This window comes from Mastomys coucha, unplaced genomic scaffold, assembly GCF_008632895.1.
Source record: "Mastomys coucha isolate ucsf_1 unplaced genomic scaffold, UCSF_Mcou_1 pScaffold1, whole genome shotgun sequence".
Lineage (NCBI taxonomy): Eukaryota > Metazoa > Chordata > Mammalia > Rodentia > Muridae > Mastomys > Mastomys coucha.
The window spans coordinates 53,143,099-53,170,358 of NW_022196891.1; the positions used below are offsets into that span (position 1 = coordinate 53,143,099).

The window sequence follows — 27,260 nt, forward strand, 5'->3', positions numbered from 1 at the left end:
TGCATGCATGCATGTGTGTGGTGAATAAGGGGGTTACCTGATAAATGGAATCTGTCAGGTAGAAAGGGACATTCAATATACAACTATCTTTTGGGTAAATTTTTTCTTTTCTTAAAAATATAAATTATAAAATTTTAAGTACCATATAGTACTCTTTGCAAGTGTTCTTTGCAAGAACATCAGAATAGAATATAGTCAGCAACTCAATCTCAGGTTTTTCATATTCTAAGGGGGTTTTTGTTTTGTTTTGTCTTGTTTGCTTCAATACTAGTGACAATGCCCATGGCTATAGTTTCATAACTGATCATTCTACATATATCTTACCTACATTTGCAAATTCTTTACTGACTATTTTTTAGCTAGTATCAAATATAACATATTAAACACTGAATTTGTTATTTGAATCCTCTTCCCAAATTCTTTATCACAAAATTTGAGAGTACATACCTAAAATTACCAAGACCATCAAGAAACATCTTGATTTACTGACACTTTGAAATACACACACAAAAAAATGCTTATAAATTCAATACATATAAGGCCCAGAGTCTATTTGCCACAGTAAGTCTAAGACATATTCAAATCATTAGTAAATCCTTCAAAAATATAAAATTCTCTAATTTTAGTACTTAAATATCCTAAGCATTGTTAACAAAAATGTATAACATTTTCTATTAACTATCCTACACTATTAAAATAACATATTAATCCAGAACATCTAAGTTGCTACAAAGTAAAAGAATAAACTCATGCAATTAGTAAAAGAAAAATATTAATTTCAGGGCCTAAAAAGATGGTTCATAATACTTGCTGCTTGGTTATGAGCAGTTTCTGCTCTTCCAGCAGACCAGAGTTCAGTTCCCAGACCCCACATGAGATAGCTCACAACCAACTGAAACTCTAGCTCCACAGTGTTCTTGAGCACCAACAACACATGTGGCAAACATACATACACACAGACACAGACAGACAGACAGACAGGCAGGCACACATGCACACACAGACAAAATTACTATTCTTCCTATCAAATACTTATAAGACAGGATACAAACCGGGAATATAGCTCAGTGGCTGAGTCTTTGACAACTATATGAGAGATCCTGGATTTGGAATCTAGTACCACAAAAGAAGACAATCTGATAGTATTTTATAAGAAGGTTGAATTTGGAGGGGTTTGTCGGTTTTTATTTATGTTTTAGTGAATGTTTATTTTTTGAATTACCAGTTGTGGCTTGAGTGTGAGACAGGCACATGTGTTTGAACAACAGAGTGCTCAGTCTGGCACTTTTTTTTAGAGGTTTGTGGAACTTTAAGAGTTGTTCAGTTGGTTGCAGGAAGTAAGGTACTGGGTAGGCCTTGAGATTTCACTCCCAGAGCCTTCCCCTCTGCTTTTTAACTCAGGCACAGTGTGACCCACAACCTCACAGGTCCTCTTCCAGGCCCTCCCCGCCATGATGCACTGTACTCCTTTTAAACTGTAACCAAAATAAAGCTTTCCTTCCCGAGGTCACCTGTCAGACATATAGTCACAGCAGCGAGAAAAGTAACTAACAGAATTTCAGAATCAGTGTATAAAAACTGAAGAATCATAATCCTATTGCAGTTATTATTAGACTGTACCAGTGTTTTCCTAATACCAACCTATAAGAAACCAAAGGCTCACGGAACTCCACACGATTGTTTTTCTTAACATTACTTTCCAGGGTGGTAGCCCTGAGAGGACTACGAGATTTCTCTTTCCGTGGTTTAGAATATTTGGAAGTTGGAGCACTGACCCAAGAATCATCTAGACATCCACCATCTGAAAGAGAACAGAATCTGTGAGAACATACGATATAAACCATGACTATCTAAGAGAATAACTTACCTATGAGAACATATGATATAAACCATGACTGTCTAAGAGAATAACTTACTATGTGCTAGTTCTACCATCCCTTGTTAGATATTAGGTAAGCAGATAGAAAACACCAGTCACTAAATTTATGGAAAAAAAACTGTACTCTAAGAAGGTAATACCAAATCAAAGTCTATACATTGAAAAGTAGGAGTATTATCAGTCAAGGCCTGCCTGTATTACAAAGTGAGTTCAAGACCAGTGTAGACAACTGATCTCAAAATACAAAGTAAATAAAAATAAGGTTGAAGATACAGGTCAGCAGTAAGGAACTGTCCTTGCATGTGGGGCTCTGGGTTAAACCCTCAGGAACCCTCCCTTCGAAACAATAAGACAAGAACTGCCAAAATCCTGCAACACTTAGTCTAAGTAGAGAGCATTTACTTGTACCTTGTAACCCACCAAGGAAACCAAAAAAAAAAAAAAAAAAAAAAAAAAAAAAAAAAAAAAAAAAAAATCAAGTATCTGCATAGTATCAATTTATTATATAGTTTCTCTATGAAAGGTATTCATGACTAAAATTTAGCCCCCCACAAAATAAGCACATTCGTGTTAAGACAACTAAATTTTACCTTCAAGACTATACCTAAGAACTAAAAAAATAAGTATATATAACCTCAGACACCCAGACACAATTCTCATTACCACAAATAAATGAAAACTCAACTGTCAGACAGGATGCACTAGTGAAAATATCATCAGCATCACTAAGCATGAGGCTGGATCAGAAGTACTCTGCATAAGTACTCAGTCTAAGGACATGCACTGCAGACTACCAAGAAACACTAAGCTGAAACAACAAAAATCTATATGACTGGGGTTGACCCCAGAACCCACATAAAGGTGGTAAACGAGAACCACAAACGTGGGCCATGGCAAATGTGCATCCCCACAAGCAGTAAGAATAATTTATGAGTCTGTATTTAGTATAGTTAAATTCTTAAAAGGGACTTCACACATACCTTTCCTACTTATTTTTCGGGTAGCGCTTGCAGACTTCTTAGCATCCATCACAGAATCAATCACAGCTGTACTTGTAGGGCTTACTTCTAATCTGTTCTCAATGTGTCTCAGCTAAAATTTGAATACCATGAAAACACATAAATTAATCCTGAAATAATCCAATTACTATTCATTCCTACATTACATACATTTAAAGCTCAGGGAGAGAGACTGCATACCCCTTTGTTATAAAGCTAAATCTTTATTATATTGAATCAAAATACAATTTTTCTCCCTACCATTATGTAAGGCTATGTTTCTCAAGACACAGAGAATAGACCTTCTCTAGAGAATACAAAAAAATAAAAATAAATAAATAAATAAAATTAGATGACTTGCTTTCAATAGAGTTCCAAAGATTAGAACATAGAAAATTCCACAAAATAACTAAACAACATCTGGAGAGATGGCTCAGCAGTTCAGAGCACTTGCTACTCTTAAAGGATCCAGTTCAGTTCCCAGCACTCACATAGTGGCTTACAGCTGCCATGGGCACCAGCCACACACACAGTGGACACATTCTCTTAGAAAAAACACTCAGACACATAAAATAAAAATAACTAAATATTTTTTTAAAGGCAATAAAGTAACAAAGCCAAACTCAGGGGGTATATAAAAGAAAAGGGGGGGGAAAGCACTTATTAGGATAATCAACCAAGAAGAGGGATATCTCCTTAAAGGGACCATACATTACTTTACCAGTTTTGATTTCTATAATCCAGACAAGACTAAACACAAAGAATATAACTCTCCTATAGTCATTTTTTTATAAAGGAAAAGAACCTATGACTGCCACAAAACAGAAGAGATAACTCATAGTCCATTCAAAAAGCCAATTCCTTTCCCTTCCTCCCTGATAAGGAGCCTTCTACACAGGTACTGTCCAATCTCCCCACATCCATCCTTCATATCAACTCACAAAGTGAACCAGCTCATTAAAGTGAGTAACCACACAGGTCACACCAATACTTGACATGTCAAGATGGTAGCAGGCTGGAGACCCTAAGGCAGTGTCTAGTTTTACCTCTTCACTACTCATGTTTGTTCATTGTGTAATATATGCCTTTGTTTTACAATTAAATATTCTAATTAATCACATCATAACATAGTATCAATTTTAAAACAAGTAAGTGTTTAAATTAGAAACTAAAACTACTTACAGCAGCCTTGGTCTGAGAAAGTGCATCCCATGATGTGGTCACATCTACTGAGAAAAAGTCACATGTAACAGAGTCAGAGTTCTGAAGTAAACAAACTATAAAGTTTCATGTGCTCCCAAATGTGATCCAAGGCTTGAGAACTACTTCATTCCTTATCAAATGCATTTATAATGAGAGCTATTCCTTATCAAATGCATTTATAATGTGAGATCAGGCTTCTCAAGAAATTTATAAAAGTAGGAGGTATAGTCAATTAACACCAATGGCCTGAACACCCCCCACAACAGAGAGAGACAGAGACACAGAGAGAGAGAGACAGAGACAGAATAAATAAAGTAAAATAAGGTAGGGTCTTGCTATATAGCCTAAGTCTATATAACTTAGAATCTTGCTGCCTGTACCTCCTGAGTGCTGGGATTTTTGGCATCCACCAATATACCCCAATCAAATAGAAAACTTTGTGTTGTCTTATATCAGTATTTTATACATGAAAGAATACTATTAAAACTATTCCATACATCACTTTACCAGTACAAACAAATCTACTGAGTTCTTCAAGTACAGTCTTTCAACTAGTTTGAGGCTGCATTGTTTCCATGAGTATCCTCTTCCAGGATAAGAATTCCCTCCAAAGACTCCCTATATGGCTTAATTTCTAGTTCCTCACAAACAGGCTCCTTCCTCTGGATCTATTTGTTTGTCAGTTTCTCTTTTGAAATACAATACCTTAAAGTACCTCTGACAAATAACTAACTTATCATGTGTGTACTATAGATACTGACAGTCATGTCAGGATTTCTTTAAAACATATTAATTTTACATATATAATTTTTGAGCAGAGATGAGTTCATACTGTGTAGCAGAAGTTGGACTTAATCTCATGATCCCCCTGCCTCAACCTTTTGAATTCTGGGATTACAGTAATGCATGAGCACATCTGGCTCAACTAATTCATTTTTAAAGGGTACTTGTATATTAAAAAGTAAAATTTTAACCAGGCAGTAGTGGCGCACGCCTTTAATCCCAGCACTTGGGAGGCAGAGGCAGGCGGATTTCTGAGTTCGAGGCCAGCCTGGTCTACAGAGTGAGTTCCAGGACAGCCAGGGCTACACAGAGAAACCCTATCTCGAAAAACCCTGTCTTGAAAAACCAAAAAAAAAAAAGTAAAATTTTAAATTATTTATCCACTTTTCTAAAATGGTTTAAGTGTGTGTATGTGTGTGTGTGTGTGTGTGTGACCACTAAAACTGAAGTTATAAGGACTTGCAAGCCATATAATAAAGGAGGTGCTAGGAAATGAACACAGGTCCTCAGCAAGATCAGTAAGCACTTTTTTAACTACTGAGCCACTGCTCCAGCATAATCCACTCTTGTGTTTTATGAATCAAAAGATAATGCACAAATTTCATCTATTGATTAGCCCAAAATTTAACATATTATAGGACCTTAGAAAGAGACTAAGTTTAGTCTTAAAAAAAAAAAAATCGCCAGGCAGTGGTAGCACACGCCTTTAATCCCAGTGCTTGGGAGGCAGAGGCAGGTGGATTTCTGAGTTCAAGTCCAGCCTGGTCTACAGAATGAGTACCAGGACAGCCAGGACAACACAGAGAAACCCTGCCTTGAAAAACAAACAAACAAACAAATCATACCTTGAACAGCTTCCTTGCTTTGAGAGTTCCTTGGATTTGGTAAAGGCACCTCTTTTGACTTGCTGCTCCTCATCTTGCCAATTTACCTGCAATTATGTCATCAACCATCACTAACCATCACTATTATAAAATACAATAGTAAAGAAAGATCCTGACCTATTCATCCTGAAAAATACTATCATCTCTAATGTAGTGTCATATTCTCATAAGCAACACATAATAATCCAATAAATGATACAATATTTTAGAGGGATTATTATTATTATTACCATCATCATCAACATTTTCATTTACAGAGCACCAATTATGTTGTAAGTCCTGAGGCCAAAGCTGTACCAGTGGTAGAACACATGCTGCCCTTACCTGAGGCCTCAGTTCATCCCCTAGCATAACAATAAGAGGAGGACTGGTGAGATGGTTCAGTTATCTGGTCATCTGGTTTCCATCCTAGGGCCTGTGTGCTGGGAGAGCTAGCCCAGCAAGGTGTCCTCTGACCTCCACATGTTGCCATGGTATGCACATATCTCCCCCCCCCCCAGTTTCTCATACACACAATCAATAAACAAGAAAACAAAATCTTCTCATAAAATAAAAATAACCAATACCTTATCACATTTCATTTTGTCTCCTGCAAATAACACTGTAGCCAGGCATGGTGATATGCGCCTCTAACCTCAGAACTAAGAAGGCAGAGGCAGGTGGATCTCTGTGAATTTAAGAACAATCTGGTCTGCTCAGCAAGCTCCAGGCCAGTCAGTGACTCATAATGAGTCATTGTCTTAAAAACAAAAACAACACTGTGTACATGGATTTTGGCCTATTTGGACTATAAGGTAATATCTGCAAAATGTATCAAAACTGAACTAAAGAATATGAACGACATGCTGCTAAGATCCAACATTAAACTGTTTTTTAGCTTTAAGACCTTTTAATATCATTCATATTGCTTTTGGTTTTTGCTGGCTTCCATAGGGAAAAGTGATTACTTGAATCTGAACATGGTAGAACTTAGCCAGATCAAATATTCTGCCACACATCTTTTTCCCCCTTCTTAAACTTATTCTTCTCTCATATATTACATCCCAACTACAGTTTCCCTCCCTCTTCTCCCCCCAGTATCTCTCCTGGATCCATGCCCCCTTTAGTTCCCCTGAAAAAAGAGGTCTTCCAGGAACATCAACCAAATATGGCATAACAAGATACAATAAGACTAGGCATATATTCCCACATCAAGGCTGGACAAGGCAACCCAATAGGAGGAAAAGGGTCCTAAAGGCAGGCAAACGACTGAGAGACAGCCCTGACTCCCACCGTTGGGAGTCCCACAAGAACACCAAGCTCCACAACTGTAACATATATGCAGAAGACCTAGGTCAGACCCATACAGGGTCTCTTTGAGCCAACTTGACTATCAGTCAGTTGATTCTGTGGGTCATGTTCCTGTGGAGTTTTTGACCCTTCTGGCTCCTCCTTCCTTCCTTCCCTTTCTCCACTGCCACAGATCTTAATCCTAGGGTTTTTCATTATCCTTTGTTCATTCACCTAGTAAGATATTAATTTTTAAATTAATTTTATTAGTTCTTCATAGCATATTAAATTTTATATTTATTAAGTACTTAATCCACAAATTAAGTTCAAAATTTGGAAATTAAAGGGAGGAAGGGGCAGCTCAGCAGGTACGAATACTTCCTGCCAAGCCTGACAACCTGAGTTCTATCCCCTGGGCCACATTATGGAGAGAGAACTGACTCCCTAAGTTGTCCTCTGACCTCCACCTGTGTACCATGGCAAATGCAATCATGCACATACACATGCACACAAAATAGGTAAGATGCAATAAATCATTTTATTCAATTAGTTATTTATAAAGAAAATACAGCATGTTATTTGGAGAAAAAAAAGAAAACATCTAATAAAAAATTATGTAAATATAAAAAAAGTCAAAAAATGAACTTTAATTTTTCAAAAAAAAAAAGTAAGTGCAAAAAATACAGTGATTATTTTCTCAATGTAAAATGTAAAGAGCTCAAATAAGTTTTGAAACTGCATTCCAGTCCACAATGTCTACATCTAAGGGTTACTGCTAATAAAGGTTAAGCGGTATAAACATAAAAAAGTTTCTAAATAAATGCCTAATTTACAGTCAACCTTTAATTACAAATATCTAGTAAACATTTATATAACGCAGCATGTATCAATATATTACATATATATAATGTCATATCTGCTCATAAAATGATATAGTTCAGGATCACAAGTCTATTACAGAAGGAACACAGAAGCAGCACATGTGCCATGTAATCCTCTCGCTTAAAGGACAGCACAGGCAGCGGTTCCAGTGGTGAGAAGTGAGGCTAATCTGCAGCCCTGGAGTGGCTCAAATGAGCTCACGCCCACCAAACGGATTTAGGGGCTAGTTAATTAATTGTTTATAATTATTCATTGATTTGGATACTAATTTCATAGATATGTTCATTTCATAAAACTTAACTAAGTTATACATGTGTACATGGTTTTCATGTATATAATATTTCATTTACACCATTTTATAAGACTGTTTTCCAAACCCAAAACCAAAGCAACAATCTTAAAAAACGACTTTTTCCTGACTTACAAGTTTACTTTCTTACAATCTTAGAACTCCTTGAATGGGCTGAAGAGGTGGCTCAGCAGTTAAGAGCACTTGTAGAGGACCTGGGTTTGATTCCCAGAATCCATCGCACTGCTGCTTACAACCATCTATAACTCCTATTCCAGGGGTCAGATACCCTCTTCTGACTTTTGTCAGCACACATGCAGTGCACTGACATAAATGAAAGCAAACACTCATAAACATAAAATAAATAAAATGTAAAGACTTATTTAAACATTGTTTAAAATTATATCTGTCTTTAAAAGTCTAAAAAAATACTTTCAATGTAATTTTCCATTTATTGGTATTACAGCAATATTTTATTAACATATACAATTTCAAACTTTAACCTTGAAACTCTCACTACTCCTAGACTAATATTGTAAGCACAGCTCTCCTGTTTCCTTGACAGCACATATACTAACTGAGGGATGAAGGGCCCTCTACCTCAGCCCAGTACTTCAATGGTTACATTTCCAAAGTACCTATCACTAGACCTCTTTTCTAGCTCCTTCTTACCAAGAAAATTCAACACATTTTTAAGGTATGTGTATACATGTCTGAGTATACATGTGTAGGTGGGCATGCGTATGTGTGAGTGTGCATGTTATGTGTCTGTGCATATGCACATGGAGGACATGTGTCTTCCTTTTTTGAGACAAAGTCTCTCACTGAACCTAGAGCTCACCTACTGAGATGGAGTACATGGCCAGCAAGCCCCAGGGAGCCTGCTTCCACCTCACCAGAGCCAGGATTGCAGGCACACACCACAATGCCTGGCTTTTAATGTGGATTCTAGAGATCTGAACTCAGATCTTCATGATTGCATAGCAAACAGTTTAATAACTGAGCCAGCTCCCTAACCCCTCAATACACTTCTCATAATCTCAGCTATTTCCCAAATGCTATTGTAACTTGCCTAAATCATTCTAGGGCTCTGGGTAGATATTTAGAATGTGGCTGGAAATTTTACAGGTTTAGGAAAGTGGCAGTGTTGGTTATCCTCTGGAGTTCATGACCTCACCACCCACAGGCAGGGCTATATTTACTGGAGCGAGGATGAATTTCCACCTTCTGAACAGGCCTTAAGTCCAATTTAGTTATCCTCAAGATGTACCTGTGAGCGTATCTTGGCCATCACTGTTGTAATTTACTAGCCTTCTTCTAGGACAAGTGCCCTAATAGGTCATCCGAATCCCAAATACATACACATATAAGCACCAGTTAAAGAAGTTATGTACTTGAGAGAGTGGAAAGACACTGGAGGCACACGCACACACACACACACACACACACACACACACAGTAACAGTTAAAGAAGGTATGCATTTTGAGAGAGTGGAAGGACACTGGAGGAGCTGGAAAAGGGAGAGGGTGAGGTGGGAAGGGGAAAGGATGGATGGAATTATGTAAATACAGTACTCAGGTATGAAGTTCTCAAAAGTAAAAAAAATATTTTTTACTGTTTAAAACAACACTGCCAGGCTGAAGACATGGCTCAGCAATTAAGAGCACTGACTGCTCTTCTAGAGGTCCTGAGTTCAATTCCCAGCAACCACATGGTGGCTCACAACCATCTGTAATGGGATCCAATGCCCTCCTCTGGTGTGTCTGAAGATAGCAACAATGTACCCACATACATAAAATTAAATAACTCTTTAAAAAAAAAAAAGCAGCAGCACTTCTGTCAGTAGAAGGACTAACAGGGAAAGCAAGGGAGAATAGGTCACCTTAAGTGAGAAACATGAGCATGTATCCATAAGTGAGAAGCCGTTCGGAAAGCCACTTCTGAGAAAGGACAAGTACAATGTATACTACTTGCTTTACTATAAACCTGGGGACATGGTGAGAGAAAACTAGGGAGAATTCATATACTATTATATAAGTAAGCCCACAAAACTATATGGTAAAACAAACTATAAAGCACAAACAGAAAAAAATAATTGACTATGCTGTTGATAACAAGGAAAAAAGATAAAAGGTGGCCACCCATATAATAAACTGAACATATGATATCACAAAAGTAAAGGAGTCATATGATAAAAATAACTAATCACTAATGTACAATACGTTTAAGGACTGGTAGGAAAAATTATGATACTGCTCTGGCTATCACCAAAGAAAAGCCTAGTTATGAATTAAGTCAAAAGAGCAGAAGAAATATATATAAACTCACATGTACTCACACCCATACTTGTGCCCATACATATGCAAACATGTATACCATACACACAGACCATGCGAGCAGAAAAATAAAAAATATATAAATAAAAAGGTATGTGTAAATTATATTGAAGACTCATCTATTCACTCTACACATAAAAGCAATTGTTCTAGAAGAGACATTCTCCCTAGCAATCAATTCAGCAAAGACAAACTCCTAGGCTGTGATAGGAAAGCTCGCTGCTCTTACATGACACAAGTCTGGCTTTCAGCCCCAACATCAGGACACTCACAACTACCTGCAACTCCAGTTCCAGGAAGTCTGTCACCTTCTTCCAACCTCCAGAGGATCATACACACATATGGTGCACATACAGGCACTGAGGAGTGCACATGTACACAGAGATCTAGTTCCAGGCTAGCCTGGTCTACAGAGTAAGTTTCAGAACAGCCAAGGCTACACAAAGAAACCCTGTCTTGAAACCAACCAACCAAAGAAGCAATTAAATGCCCTTTGAATAAATACTTTCAAATCATTATGTTCCCCCTACTCTACCTCTGTAACTAGTTTTGGTTTTGGTGGTATCAGTAACCAAACCCAGGTTGATTAGCTGGTTTGAGACAGGGTTTCACTGTGTGGCTCTAGTTGTCCTAAAACTCAATATGCAGATCAGGCCATCCTCCAATTCACAAAGATCCACCTGCCTCCACCTCTTAAGTATTGACATTAAATAAAAGTGGGTACACCACCATGGCTGGCTTTTTTAAAGCTCAGGTTCTTAGACAACAGCCCTATTACTGAGTTATACCCAAGCCCTCTAATTCTTTTCTTAACTCAATAACCCTCCACACACACCCCTACCATTCTCACTGCAAATGAGTTTCAGAGTAGCCACACAAGGTCTTCCTCCAGGCAGTCAGCAGACTCTAGGACTGAGGTTCTCAACCTGTGGGTCACAAATGACCCTTTCACAGGGATTATATGTCAGATATTAATGTTATGATTCACAGCAGGAGCAAAATTATTGCTACAAAGTAACAACAAAAATAATGTCATTGGTGGGGTCACCACAACATGAGGAAGTGTATTAAAGGGTCACAGCATTAGGAAGGTTGAGAACCACTACCCTAGAAGGCCAATCACCTGAGTATGAAGGTTAAAAACAAAAGAACTCAGATTCTATCCACCTCTCAGAGATTCCAAATCAGCCTAAGAACCTCAAAGATCCTGTTACATAGCCAGTTCTGGGTACTATTAATTCTAGAGACTTTTAGAAAACACAGGTTAGTACATTTAAAAAGAGAGAGCTCATTTCAAAGAGGTAATCCTGAGAACATGTGGCTTCCAAACAAAGCCACAGCAACATCCCTAGAATCACAGACCTTTAACACTATGGGATGGGACATCAATATCAGCTAACAGCCATAGGCACTATGGAGGTGTTCTTCCTATAAGGCTGGTTCTAATCTCCATCAACTATCAGGCAAGTATCCACATATCCGTTTTGCCTATTAAGATGAAATCAGGCAAACAACAGAACTACTCCAAGGTCATTCAGCTAATAAATACCACAACTGTAAATTAAATCCAGATCTTTCTCAATGTTCTGAAGGACTCTAATGTCATTTCTATAATGCCTCTTATAACACTGAAACTGCCATCATCTAGAACATAAATACATAACATAAATCCCTCTCTCCAAATAATCTCATCATAGATGCCTTGTTCTTCTACCAAAATCAAATCCTCCTCCAAATCTGTGATGTGTTAACTTCACTGTACTTTAACTTCTTTGGAAAGTGTTCCATGTGCCTCACCTGTTACTATAGTCACTTCCTCACAAATTTCTACAGATAAAACCCTTCATTCTCTCCTCTTCCTAATGAAGGCAGGTAAAGTGTTTTTAACAAATTCCTTTGGTCTCCATTGCTACTCCAACCAGTTATCTTCCAGTCATGAGAATGATGTTTTTCCTCAATGTAAACCTAGGCCATCCAGTATCTGGTGAGTGTCTCACATGTAGTAAGTAGGAACACAGCTACACAGTAGAAGTATAGCAGTAAAAAGAACAAATGAGGTTCCTGCCTGTAAGGGATTTAAAAGGTTATTCCAAACATAAATTGTAAACGGAGTGATACTAAGGAAAAACATAGGTGCACCTAACACAAGAGCATAGGACAGAAAGAACTCATCCTGAGAAATATAAAAGTGTCATTTAAGCTAAGACTTAAAGGATAGATGAGAGTTACTAAGATCAAAACGAGCTTTCTTGAAAATAGGAAAAATATGTAGACAGATCAAACTCTAAAGAACCAAAACGTAGCCAGGTGCAGCGATACCCAGCCATAGTCTCAGCATTCTTGAACCTTTAGTAGAGAGCCATGCTAGGGAATGAACTGGGGGATTTCAACATGCTAAGCACATGCTCTACCACGAGTAATACTCTGAGGCTTCATATTGGTGCTTTTAAAAAATTCAGTATTGGTCACTCCTTTTTTATAGTTTTGCCATTTGCTTTAAGAAACCAGTATGACATCGCCCTTACGACTTTCTGGCACTTTATCTTCTTGATATAAGCTTCTTTAACTTCCTCAAACTTAAGAATATCCTTGTGGAGCTGGAGAGATGGCTCAGTGATCAAGAGTATTCACTACCCTTGCAGAGGATCCACATGCAGCTTGCAGCTGACTATACTTCCAAGAGATCCAATTCCCTCTTCTGCCTTCTATGAGTACCAGGCACATGTGTTGCACATATACACATACATATATACACACACACATACAGACAAAATGCCCATATGCATAAAAAGAATAAATATTTTTAAATGAGTGCCATTGCTAATCAACTAGATTGGGGTGCATAGGTGGGTGTGTGTGTGTATGTGTGTGTCTTGCTTTGAACTATATAGCCCAAGTTGGCCTTGAACTCAAAGCAATCCTCCTACTTCAGCCTCCCAATGGTTGGGTTTAGAGGCATGTACCACTGTGCATATTAATAACACACACACACACACACACACACACATCCCATTCTCAAATTACTCAAAAGTGTTATTCAATGAGAGAGGCTAACTAACATCTTATAGAAAACCAAGTTGTTTTATATTGAAGTCAAAGTATATGTGACCAATGCTTTGTTCAGACTAAGTTTAAAAAATATCAAGAGATTAAAACACTCTGTTTAATATCATTTTATTTTGCATCATATAAATGAAAGCTCAAAATGATAATAAACTTCCAAAAATTAACTTAGAGTGGCTACTTTGCCAACAGAAAAAATAAATATAATTTATTTAAAGCTACTACTAAATGATATTTTTTTTTCTGGTTGAGCTGGATGCAGCAGTACATGCCTCTAAACCTAGCCATTGGGACTGAGGTAGGAAGATTGTTTTGGGTTTGAGATAACCTGGGCTACATAGTGACTTCAAAACAAGCCTGAACAAGTTAGCAAGACCCTATCTTAAATCACACACGAGTGTGTACCCCAATCTGGTTAAAATCATATATATTGATAAGAATATTATTTAAATGTTGACTTGTTGATAGTAAACAAGATCTTAAGATAACAAAGAATCTGTGTATTCAAACATCACCAAAAGTAAAGATTTAAATGAGATGTCCCCTAAAGTCTTGGGCAATTGAATGCTTGGTCCTCGAAGCTCTTTGAGAACTAGGTGTGGCCTCGCTGGAGAAAGAATGTCACTAGGAGCTTTGAGGTTTTCAAATAGACCTGCATCTCTTCACCACTTCAAGTCTGCTCTGTTTCCGGTGAGGTGTGCTCTCCACTGCTGCTCCAGCAGCCTGCTGCCACCTACCTCTGCTCTGTCATTGTGAATTATTGTCCCGCTGGGACTGTAAGTCAAATAAACCTTTCATCTATAAATTGTGTTACTCACAGTATTTCATCACAACAATTGAAAAGTAGCTAATTCACCAAAATATATGCATTATAAGAAAGGTACAAAGATCAAGCTTGGGGATGCAAAGTTGTAATCTGGGCAACTCTGACAGCTAAGGCAGGGTTCAAGCTAAACTGCAAGTTCAATCCCACCCTGGTCTATACAGTAGCTCCAGGATAGCCAGAGCTACATACTAGTCTCTATCTCAAAAGAAAAATAAGATATAAGGCAGCCAGGTGTAGTAGTGTAGGCCTATAATCTCAGCACTCAGAAGGCACAGGCAGGAGGATTACAGGTCAGGGCTACATAGGGAGTCCCAAGGAAGTCTAAGTACAATGTGAGCCTCTACCCAAAATAATAATAAAAGTAAAGTTCAAAGGCTCCCCCAAAACCTATAGCTAAAAAGAACTGAATTTACTATTAACTTAAAAGAGTTTGTTGAGGAGAATGGAAAAACAAGTGGGGTGGATGAGAGGACTCCTGTAAGAGGGTCTCTGGCCTTCTTATGCTCTGTGTGTGTGTGTGTAGTGTGTATTGTGTAGTGTGTAGTGTGTGTAGTGGTGGTGCACGCCTTTAGTCCCAGCACTTGGGAGGCAGAGGCAGGCGGATTTCTGAGTTCGAGGCCAGCCTGGTCTACAGAATGAGTTCCATGACAGCCAAGGCTATACAGAGAAACCCTGTCTTGAAAAAACAAAAGAGAAAAAAAAGAAAAAGAAAAGAAGAAAGAAGAGAAGGAAGAAGAGGAGAAGGAGAAAGAACTTTTAGAGAAAAAGTACCATAGGAACACTGCAATCTCCTTTTAGAGCTACTTACCCAGGTTCTCTCAGGGCACCTCACTCCTGGCCATATTTTCCTCACACTTTTGTCCCAGTCACCTCCCCAACGTTTTCCTATATGCAGCTATGCTTAAGGACATCTTAAAAAGATAAAAGTCCCTTCTATGCTTAAGGACATCTTAAAAAGATAAAAGTCCCTTACCCAGGGCCCCCTCACTGCTGTAACTTCCTTTCCAAACCTCTTGAGATGTTGACCCTACTCCACAAGGCTCCAGTTTGAGATGCTTTCACTCCCTTTCAAGCAGCTGCAGGGTGACCACCATCCTCGGCCTCACTCACTAAGGTCACCAGAGACCACTTCTCCAAATCCAAAGGGCTATGTGACCTCTTGATAGCATTCACTACAGGTGACTACTCTCTCAAAGTGAATCAACAACAATTCTCCTCTTGGAAATAGTCAACTGAAGAACTTATCCATGATATATGCAGTAAAATGGAACATCATATTAATCAAACCATATTAGTGAACAGGAGACTGTCCTGACAGATGCAGTAATAAGGGAACTGAGACTAAATGGAAGAGGACACACAAATGAGGCTAACTGAATCCAGCATATTCTGATGAACTCCTCATAGTCTTGCACATGCTCATAGGTAAAACATGCACCTTTACCCACTGAGCCATCTTACTGGCCCCTATTTTTTTACAAGTCAAATCATATTACACAGTATTTCTTCTACACACTATCCTATCATGAGCACTGTTTCATGTCAGTGCATACTAGTGATAGGAAGCAGTTTCATAACACACCTGCGCTTACTTAGAATAGACATTAACTCATTTAGTTCTCACAATAGCCCCGTGAGGCAAGGACTATCATTATATCCACGTTACAGATGAATTTAAGTCACTAATGGCTGCAGCTGGTACAAAGTGCAGTTGGGATGTGAACCTGTAAGAACTGCTCCCTGATCCTTCTGCTGAAGGACACATCCAGCTGCTTCTCACCAAGTAAATATAGATCCCTAAAGCCTGCTAACAACTGGGGAGTATCTCACAGCATAAATATACTGTGATTTTAACTATTCCCTTACCAACAGACATTCTGAACATCTTCCTTTTATTTATGCTTCCTTTTATTTATAATCATGATAAATGAATATTCGTTATTTATAGTTGGGCTCTTCTGTTAAAACTTATGTAACATAAAACTCACATTTAATGATTTTATCACATAGTACATGTACTTTATTGAAATTTTGATAATGCCAGATGTCATCCAGAAAGTTGTTCTACTTAAACTAATTTATAGTCTAATATTTTTAAGTTAACATGAAAATTGAGATCCACTTTGAATTTTCAATTAATAGTGACAAAAAAACCCACCGCCCAATTAATCATAATTACCTTCTGACTTGACAAGTATCTGACACATAAAACAAACGTAAGCCTAGAGCTGCTTAGTGGACTCTTCTCAGGCCATGGTGCTGGCCTTCCAACACACAGCATGGACACCGGACTAAGGGACTCCAGTATTCTAAACACCCACTACTGTGATTAAGAAGGATCCAAATTTATTACAAGTCTGTAATTGTACTATAATTACAATTAAGCTAGGGTCTTAAAGCTCCCATTTTCTTTAAGTTACAACTGCTAACAGAGTACCTGGGCAAATCACTAAAATCGTCACAGCTGCAGGAACCACCTGTGGCTTACTCTCAGTGGCTTTGAAACCCCAGGCTGTCATTCCCTGATACCCAGCAAATCTGCACAGACATTTGGAGCACATGTCTAAAGCAAGCTAAAATGTGCCTATGAACTAAGAACCAGTTTTTTGTTCTGATTTTAAAGTATTATCCTAGGGCTGAGATTAACTCAACTATTATTGATTGATTATTTTCATAGATGCTAGGAACTAATAGAGAACCTCCACCAGAGGAGAACTTGGAGGCCAGATGAGAAATAATAATAATAATAATAATAATAATAATAATAATAATAATAAACAATAACCCAAAATACTCAAGGTAAATGTGAAGTTCCACTGAGGAATACCAATGACCAATGACAACAAAATCAATTCAGAGAGACACTGCACTTTCTTTAACTATGTACAACACTAAAAACTGTGTAACCTATGGGGAAAGTCAATAAGAAAAACTATTTTGCAAATTGACCCACACAGCACAAATAACAATCACAACCACTTAGAGCAGTGATCCATTATATTAATTCATGACTTATTAATAATTAATAAAATTTTATGAAATGCCTTTAAAAACCAGAAATCACAAGGAACAAGTGTCATGTGCAAAGGAAGAATATATTTTTAAAAATATTTTGAAATAATAACAAATAGCAAAAGTATCTAAGGCTAATATTTAATTTCAAATATAACTACTTCTAGAATATCTGCAGAATAAAAACAGCAGTCACATAAATTAATGGCTTTGTATGTCCATTTCCACAACTACAAAATAAAGATCTGAGTCTCCTTTGCTCACACGAGTACACAAAGCCTAATTCATGGATTTGAAGTACACCCATCCCCCTGCCCCCAAAAAGTCAGTTATTTCGTACAACTTCTCTTTTGCCCTCATTATAAGTTATAGCAGTTTAACAAACTGGAGTGGTTATATAAGGACTTCACTTCCTTTCTTGTGCCCCTATACAGTGTATTTAAAAAGGATTTTAAAAAATGACAATCAGAAGAAAAAATTAAAACCTTTAATTCATAAATTTATTAACGCCATAAAAGGTTGATTTTATAGTATTGATGGTCTTAAATAATACTATACACCAATACATGTCAGAAAAAGTCTTTCATATATATATACAAAATTGTTTACAAACATTACTATAAGCACAAAGTTCTGCTATGAAAAGACAAGATACACAATTATCCACATATACAGTGCATTCTGGCATGAACTTTATACTCTGATTAAGGTGTACTAAGTTGTACGAAGTTGAATGCAGTAACAGTTCACACTTGTTGCATTTAATAGTTTGTCAATTTAGCATACAAAAATGCTTACACTTTCATGGGCTTGAAGTAACTTCTAGTACGGGTCTAAGAGTCGTCCAAAGTCACAATCCCATGTTATTAGCAGCACACTGACTTTTTAAAAAGCAATATTTAAAATTAAGAAATATTTTAAATGGAGAGCAGTTTGCTTCTTCAAAAATTCCCAAGTGCTAATAGTAGGTTGGTCTGGGATGAACTTTCCTTTTCAATCTTTAAAATACAAGCTAAGAGAGCAGGTGAACGTGGCAACACTAACGACTTCTCCAAATTCAAAACAAGAAACACCAGCAAAACAATTAAGTAGAGTACATGGATACCGAACACTATTCCTAACGACCTTTCCCCACCCCACCCCCAATGAAACATTTGTTACAATATCAAAAATCCATTTTAAAAAATCTATACCTATTTGCAACTTCCTAACTTGAACACTAAAATCCAGGCAAATTTCTGCCTATATCTGTGACATTAGCTAAATATGATTTAGCATATTCGTCTGAATTTAAAAGAGGGGGGAGGGGAGCGGGAGTGACAACTTCCAACGTGTAAGGCTTGTTAAATGTCACACACACACACACACACACACACACACACACACACACACACACCAGCCCAATCATGTGTGAATGAGCCCGTCAGACTCTGATTCAACAACTGCTGCTGGACTGGAGGTGATCAAAGTTTTCCCCATCCTGCACTCTGAGAATATTACACCCGGGAAAAGGAACAGAAACCTGTTCCCGACACTGGAGCTAGTGCCCCGGAATTTCCCAAAATATTGCTCGATCTCCAAACGAAGAAGGGACACTCCGGAGACCAAAGGTGAGAGGTGGCTTAAACTCTATGCAGACAAGAGGAGGGGCGGGGGTGCTGAGGGCGACACTGGCAGGTAGGCAAAGCATTCTCGTCTTCGGTGGGCACCCGTAGGTCCGGGAGCCCAGGTCTCAGGAGGACCCTCCAGGAAAAGTCTCGGGACCCAAGAAGGATCCCCAGGGGGACGTCAGGCAGTGCCAGGGGCCCCGCCCCGCCTCTCTGGCCACCTCGGGGACCTGGGACCGCGGACAGAGACATCCGAGGCGGAACAGGCGTCCGCAGGCTCCGCCAGGTCTCCCCGCAGCTCACCTGAGAGTGTCGCCTCCGCCCGCGGCTCCCACGGTGCATCCCGCGGGGCCTGGCGGAGGGTGCAGTGACGCCGCCCCGACCGGACCCAGGGCTGCCCGGCCTGGCCTCCCCGCTCCGGGGACGCACCGGGTGCCCGCCTCGCCCCGGCTCCCGGGATCTGCCGGGCGGCAGGGAAGGAAGGAGAGGCGCAGAGGCGGCCTCCTCTGCTCGGCCGCGAGCCCCGCGTCCCGAGCTGCGGCTCTCCGCAGTCCTCTCAGGCGCAGGTCCGGCCCCGCTCCCCCGCCCGGGAGTCACTTCGGCAGCGGCGGCCCAGTCGCCATTACAGCTCAACAACTGACACGGAGGAGGAGCGGCGCCGGCGGCAGTGGCGGTGGCGGCGGCGCGAGGCAGGGCGGGAGCAGTCGGGGAGGGAGCGGGCTGGGGCCGGGGGGAGGAGGAGGCTCGCCAACCTCGCGAGAACTGTCCGCAGACCGTTCCGCAGGAATGCAACCCTGGGTTGACGCCATGTTGAGTGTGGCCGAAGGTGCGCGAGACGAGCCGCGGCTAGAGAACGCGGGGAAGCCATCTTTGGTGTGGCGCGCTGGAGGCAGGGCTCGGGAGGAGCCAAAGTCTGTCCGCAGAGGAGACCACCCCCTTCCCTTTGACGCTAATTGGGCCTCCGGGCTAAGCGGTTCACCAACCACTCCCGGGGCCAAAACACGCTGAGGACTTGACAAGGGTGAACCGGGGATCCCAGGGACCGGCAGCTTTCTGAGAGCTGATGATGATGCTTCAGCAATGGTCCGAATAAATCGCCACTCTCGGCAGTTCGGAGTAACCGCAGCTCTGCGGCTGCTGCAGCTGCTCGCTGCTGTCACTGTGGCCCTCTCATTGGCCAGGGTTTACCCGTTCTGTTCAGCAAGCACGCCGATGGCTCACGCTGACTCCAAAGCAAGTAAAAACTACGTTTCCTTTCCATTCCGTATCATGGTTTGAGAAGCCCTCAGGGGTCAACATTATTTTTCTCTTAGCTTTGTCTTTTCACAGTCTCCGCTTTGGTGAAGTCTATCATCTGTCAAGGCTTTAAGGGACAGCTTTTCTGCAAATAATGCCACCTTCCTCTAGGTGCTCACTGCGACTAAGCTCTTCACCTTCTAGGCTCCGATAGTTACTTTGCCTAGAAATTATTTCTCATCTAAAGTACCATGAGTGTCATATATATGTGTGTGTGTGTGTGTGTGTGTGTGTGTGTGTGTGTGTGTATGACACTCATGGGCCTAGGACAGTAACTAGAGCATTGTAGATGTTCAATAAATGTTCGTTACCTTGACCATATCAATAAAAGCAGACGACAATAACTGATCCTCTCCATAAGACAGCCGTAACTCAGCAGGAACTACGTGAATGTACAAAAGTCCCGCACACATGTCAGTGTATACCCTCTCCCTGAGAAAAGGCACTGCAGCAAAGAATGAGAATTATGGAAATCCCGAGTATGCAAGCAGTAGCAAGAAAAAGATTTGAAAAGTGGAACTGCGGCTGTGAGATGGATTAGCAGGTAAAGGGACTTGCCACCACGCCTAGCAATCTGAGTTTGATCCCCGAACCCAGAATGGTGGACCAAGAAAGCAGAATCCTACAAGTTGTCCTCTGATCTCCACAGGAGAACTGCGGCGCGCAGGCACATGAGAAGACATGTATGACTACATACATGTACACATGCATACATGTAATAAAAAAGAAAAATGAAATTTACCTTTTCCCCAGCCTACTTATTTTAAAGGACGTATCCAATCACATTACTGAGTTATAATTACTTTTTAATAGTGAGTTCTGAAACACTATTTGCCCAATATTATAGCACCAATCAATGGGAAATAAAGAATGTCCATTACTCCAAAGCTAACTGGTGCTTCCCCACCCCCCACATTACCTCCTTTCCCTCCCTTTGCTCCCTCTCTCCTCCTGTCTCTGTCTCTCTCTCTGTCTGCCCCCCCCCCCTCTCTCTCTCTTTCTCTCTGACAAGATCCTGCTGAATGAATAGCCCAGGTTGGCCTGGAACTCACAGTCCTCCTGCCTCAGCCGCCTGAGTGCTAGGATCACACACTGAACCACCTTTTGACATTCTGTGATTTCTTTTTTATTCCCTCAAGAGTATTGGCTTTCAAATGTATCAAAGTCTCTTCATTTCCCTCACAGGTTTATGAAAGTAGCCACACTCCTCCTGCACAAACGATTAAATCAGTACTTCCAGAGGGTGCCTCAAGTTTTGTCCCTACCCTGCCTCCCCCTGCCAAGATAAGATTAGTGGACACTTCTAACTTCCTGCTGGCAAAGCTTTTCTCTTTCCATCTCCCTGAAGAGAGTACAATAAAGTAGAAAATGCTCTCTACCCTTGTGTATCCTCTGACCCCTCCAGAGCCTCTGCTTAATGACAATGAATCCAAGCTAATGTATCTACTCATTGTCTTGGAAAGCCAGGCATAGTGACATATGCCAGTAAGCCCAACACCTGGAAGGCTGAGACAGGAGAATTGCCACTTTGGGTATTTATACATTGCAGTTGCTCTTCCTTCCACAAAGTCTACAATGCTGTTCATTCGACAGATGACAAAGTGTCCTCTTACAGTTTTGTGGGTTGGTCATGTTTCATCACAACATCGTCTGTCATCTTCTCATGGTACCATGGACTCTGTAGTCACAAAAATCTGGATTTGGAGCCTGGTGGAGCTATGTACTCATTGTGTAACTTGGGTCTAGGTACTCATCCCAGCCAGAGTTATGACTGCTGTGAGGGAACCCCATGACCAAAGCGACTTACACTTCCACATCACTGTTCATCCACTGAAGGAAGTCAGGACAGGAACTGGAGGCAGGAGCTGAGGCAGAGGCCATGGAAGCGTACTGCTTACTGCTTGCTCACAATGGCTCACTCAGCTTGCTTTCTCATAGAACAGTGGTTCTCAGTCTGTGGGTTGTGACCCCTTTAGGGGTCACATGTCAGATAGCCTGCATACTACATATTTACATTTTGATTCATTACAGTTATGAAGTAACAAAGAAATAACTTTATGATTGGGAGAGGGGTCACAACAATGTGAGGAACTATATACTAAAGGGTCCCTGCATTAGGAAGAGTTGAGAAACAGTGCTGTATAAGGACATGGAAGACGGAGGCATTTGCTCTTTGTCTGCTTGCTCTTGCCTTGCAAGAAACTTTCTTTCTTCACTGGAATTGGAACCTACTTCTTTGGAATTCTAGTGCTTATGGAAGACAAGCTGAGACATCTAGCCTGACTGAGCTTCTGAATTCTTGAGCTTTCCATTCATAGTATACCATTGTTGGATTTGTTGGACCATAGCCTGTAAGTGATTCTAATAAATCCCCATATATATATATATATATATATATATATATATGTATATGTACATATACATATATATCATTCATACATGTGTATGTATATATATATGTATGTATGTATACATATATATGCATGCATGTGTGTACATTGTATATGTGTGTACATATGTATACATATATATGTATATAAAGAGATTTACTCTATAAGTTCCTCTGCTCTAGAGAACCCTGACTAATACAAGCTAAATCTTACTGAAGCATTTTCTCAGTTGAGTTTCCCTCCTTTCAGATGACTCTATCTTTTTTTTTTTTTTATTGTATGTGCATTGGTGTTTGAGAGTGTCAGATTCCCTGGAACTGGAGTTGCAGACATTTGTAATCTGACATGTGGTTGCTGGGAATTGAACTCAAGACCTTTGGAAGAGCAGTCAGTGCTCTTAACCACTGAGCCATCTCTCCAGCCCCATATGACTCTATATTATGTCCAGTTGACATAAAATTAGCTAGGACAGTATTTCATTTTATGTTTTAAATGTTTTATTGAAAATATTTAAATAAGCAATCAATATGTTTAAGTAGTTGATCTCTCTTGAACAAAAATTTGAATGAATTTGATATATTCTTTCTTGAACATGATATATCTGATACTAATTCTAGGCAATAAATTGACAAGTGGAGAGACATATCTATAATAATGAAATGAGTCATTGACTCTTTGTATTAATTGTACAAAATGATGCATGAGAATCATCTGGGGATGTTGCTAAGAACATGTCAATCTTGGAGACCAAGTCCAATCTGTAATCATCAACTTTTCTTTTCTTGTGTGTGTGTTGGGGGTGGGGAGTTGTTGAGATGAGGTCTCATGTACCTGAGGCCAGCCTTGAACCTCTGATCCTCCCAACTCTACTTCCCAAGTACTAGAATTGCAGGAATGTGCTACCACGCTTGGCTCCCTTTTATATTATTATTATTATTATTATTATTATTATTATTATTATTATTATTATTATTATTATACTTGTTAGTGTGTTGAGACAGGACATGCACACACCACAGGACAACTTTGTGGAGTCCATTCTCTTCATCTACCTTGACATGGCTTTTGGAAATTCAGTTCAGGTTGCTAGGCTTATGTGGTAAGTGCCTTCCCCTGCAGAGCCTTATAAACAGCCCCTAGCTACATTTTCAACAATAAACTCTACCAATTGAAGTAATAAATTTCCATTCCATTTTAATCAAAACACAGAAGTACATTTACTGATTCCTCTGCTTGGTTTGTCCTTTTTCTAGACTTAACCTTTTAGTTGCTCTTGAGCTCTTCTTTTAAAATTTTATTTATTCTTAAAATTGAGGACCCACATATAAACCATGTCAACATAGGGCCTGACACCCAGAGTCTCAAAGAGATGGGTCAGAGGTTAAGAGCACTAGCTGTTCTTCCAGAGGACCAGGGTTCAGTTCTCAACACCTATATGGTGGTTCACAACCATCTGTAACTCTTCTAGTTCCAGGAGATCTGATGTCCTCTTATGACTTCTGTGTCACAGACAGACAGACACACACACCTCAAATAAATGTAATAAAGATTTAAAATGCTAGGCAGGGATTGTGCACACCTTTAATCACAACACTAAGGAGATAGAGGCACGAGGATCTCTATGAGTTCAAGACCAACCTAGTCTACAGAGCAAGTTCCAGGACAGCCAGGGCTACACAGAGAAACCCTGTCTCAAACAAAACCAAAACAAACACAAAGACCTGATACTATCCATGAACTTATAGGCAAATGAAAGTATTGTCTGAATAGGACCCCAGTGGATGGAGAAATGGCCCAACAGTTTAGAGCATTGGTTGTCCTCCCAGAGAACCGAGGTAGCTTACAACTATCCATAACTCCAGACCCAGAGGATCTGACCACCTCTTCTGGCCTCAGTGGGCACTACATGCTTGTGGTGTACAGACAGACATACAGGCAAAACAATCATAAAATAAAGGAGAAATAAATTAAAGGACACCATCATTTGTGTGGTAACCTACAGAAGAGGAAAAGAGAACCATTAGCAGCTATAAATCTGACAATGTTAGTAACTAGAATATATATAAAAAAAAAAAACCCTCAAAAGAAACTATGCATCAAGACAGCAAATAACCCAATCTAATCTAAAATGAAACTAAAATGAATATGAAAACAAGCAAAAAGTTCCCAAAAGACAAAGAACAAAAGGCTAAAAATATGTTTCTTTTTTTTTTTTAATGTTCAGCATATTTTACCATCAGAGAAATGCAAATTAAAACTACTTTGAGATTTTCTCTTACTCCAGTCAGAATAGCAGGGGTTAAGACAAAAATGCTGGTGTGGATTTGGGGGAAAGGAAATGCTTGCGGTCTGGAAGAGTGTAAACTGGTACAGCCACTATGGAAATCAGTGTGGAGGTCTCTCAGAAAGCTAGAAAGAGATCTACCACTTGATCCAGCTAGAATACTCGGGCGTATACCCAAATAATCCTATATTTACTACAGAGATGTTTCATATGCATATTGCTGTTACACAATAGCCAGGAAGTATAAATAACCTAGATGCCCATCAACATCTTAATGGATAATAAAAATGTAATGCGATGATTTTCAGATGTTAAGAAAAGTGAAATTATACATTTTTCAGGTAAATGAATGAAACTATAAACAATCACTCTGAATGAGATCGCACAAACGTAGGAAAATAAACATAACATGTTTGCTCTCATTTGTGCATACTGGCTTTGACTATCTGGACTTGAGTATTTCATTTGGAATACCCACAGAGGTCAGGCAGCTAGTACGAGAGGTGGGAGTTTCCACAGGATGGGAGACAGAATGTGGTGGCATAAAGGAGGGTGAGGGGAATAGTGAACTAGGAAGGGTTAGCTGGGGTGAAGGGGGAGAGGGCAGAGTGGTGGAGGGAGTATAAGGAGGTAACTAATATTAAAGACCGTTTGAAAAAGACATACGGAAACCTACTACTATAAAAACTTCCTATAGTGTATGCATAGACATATATTTTTAAAAATTTTAGAGCTACCCTATAATAGGTAAAGACGACCTTACTAAACACCACAGGCTAACAATTAAAAAGTCTAGTGCCGCCAGGCGGTGGTGGCGCATGCCTTTAATCCCAGCACTTGGGAGGCAGAGACAGGCGGATTTCTGAGTTCGAGGCCAGCCTGGTCTACAGAGTGAGTTCCAGGACAGCCAGGGCTACTCAGAGAAACCCTGTCTCAAAAAGAAAAAAAAAAAAAAAAAAAGTCTAGTGCCAGGAATGGGTTTACCTCTTTTACATTTATTGGTTTAGTAGTGTCCCATAGACTCTCAAAAGTATGGTAGCCAGTGGTGTCCCACAGACTCCCCAACATTACAGACTACTGTCATGATCTTGGTTACTCTCCAGAACTTAACATCAAGACCTTACTAGTGAAGACAGTACATGCTTGAGTCATAGAACATGGAGAAATCAACTTGTACTCACATGAAAACTTCATCTCGCCAGGCGGTGGTGGCGCACGCCTTTAATCCCAGCACATGGAAGGCAGAGGCAGGCAGATTTCTGAGTTCGAGGCCAGCCTGGTCTACAGAGTGAGTTCCAGGACAGCCAGGGCTACACAGAGAAACCCTGTCTCGAGAAAACTTCATCTCTATTGCCTGGGTTGCACAGTGCATGGAAAGTGCCATGCATACCGCTGGAGGAGAAAAGTGATCCCAACTGTACCCAGATGTAAAGCTCACAAGCTACACTGATGAGCAGCTTGGCATGATATGCACACAGGTGGCACAAATGTCACGGGAGTCATCAACAACTTTCTGGCTTTAAAGCTTGCATCCTACAATGAGACCTATACCTGGCACTGTTATTGCGGCCAAGAACCTGTATAGACAGGTCATAGGATGTAAGGGTGAATCTACTGTTATTCTGTTAAATGGACCTAGTATTAAACTGATTCCTAATGACATACTGCAATACCTATAGATTAGTATATCTCTCAACCCTCATCAGAGAACCTTCTTTTAGCCTTTGATGGCAATTAACAGAGACCCACAACAGGTCAAGATACAGAGAATAATAAACTACAAAGCGTTCAGCCCTAAATGGGACCTACATATCACACACTCACCTCCTAAGCCTGAGGGATCACCCCTGGAAATAAAATGGGAAGATTTTAAGAGAGGTGGGCTGGGGCTGGAGAGATGGCTCAGTGGCTAAGAGCGCCAACTGCTCTACTGAAGGTCGTGAGTTCAAATCCCAGCAACCACATGGTGGCTTACAGCCATCCGTAATGAAATCTGATGCCCTCTTCTGGGATATCTAAAGATAGCTACAGTGTACTTACATATATTAAATAAATAAATCTTAAAAAAAAAAAAAAAAGAAAGAAAGAGGTGGGTTACTATAGTGAAGCAGTGTTTCCAGACACAGCAGGGTAGTTGTACATTTGAATTCACAGTGGTTGTTTGACAGCAGGCACAAGCCCTGCACAAGCTCAAGTCCAACAAGATGTGAGCACAGAGTGGAGGTGAGCACAAGTCCCATCCCTAGCTGAGGGTCTGT

General features: G+C 39.9%; 1 protein-coding gene across 3 annotated transcripts in view; it reads right to left on the reverse strand.

Moving 5' to 3' along the window:
• Positions 1–19,737, reverse strand: part of Cep350 (centrosomal protein 350) — a 157,697-nt gene extending 137,960 nt beyond the window's left edge. For 2 of the 3 annotated variants that reach the window (XM_031385392.1, XM_031385375.1), the window contains exons 1-5: positions 19,336–19,684; positions 5,709–5,794; positions 4,060–4,106; positions 2,860–2,971; positions 1,642–1,801 (exon numbers count right to left, since the gene is read on the reverse strand). In XM_031385392.1, coding sequence (XP_031241252.1) covers positions 1,642–1,801; positions 2,860–2,971; positions 4,060–4,106; positions 5,709–5,781 — 392 coding nt within the window. In that variant the 5' untranslated portion in view covers positions 5,782–5,794; positions 19,336–19,684. Of the gene's footprint in view, positions 1–1,641; positions 1,802–2,859; positions 2,972–4,059; positions 4,107–5,708; positions 5,795–19,335 lie in introns of all 3 variants that reach the window. The other variant, XM_031385383.1, reaches the window with a different exon arrangement.
• Positions 19,738–27,260: the final 7,523 nt, after the last annotated feature.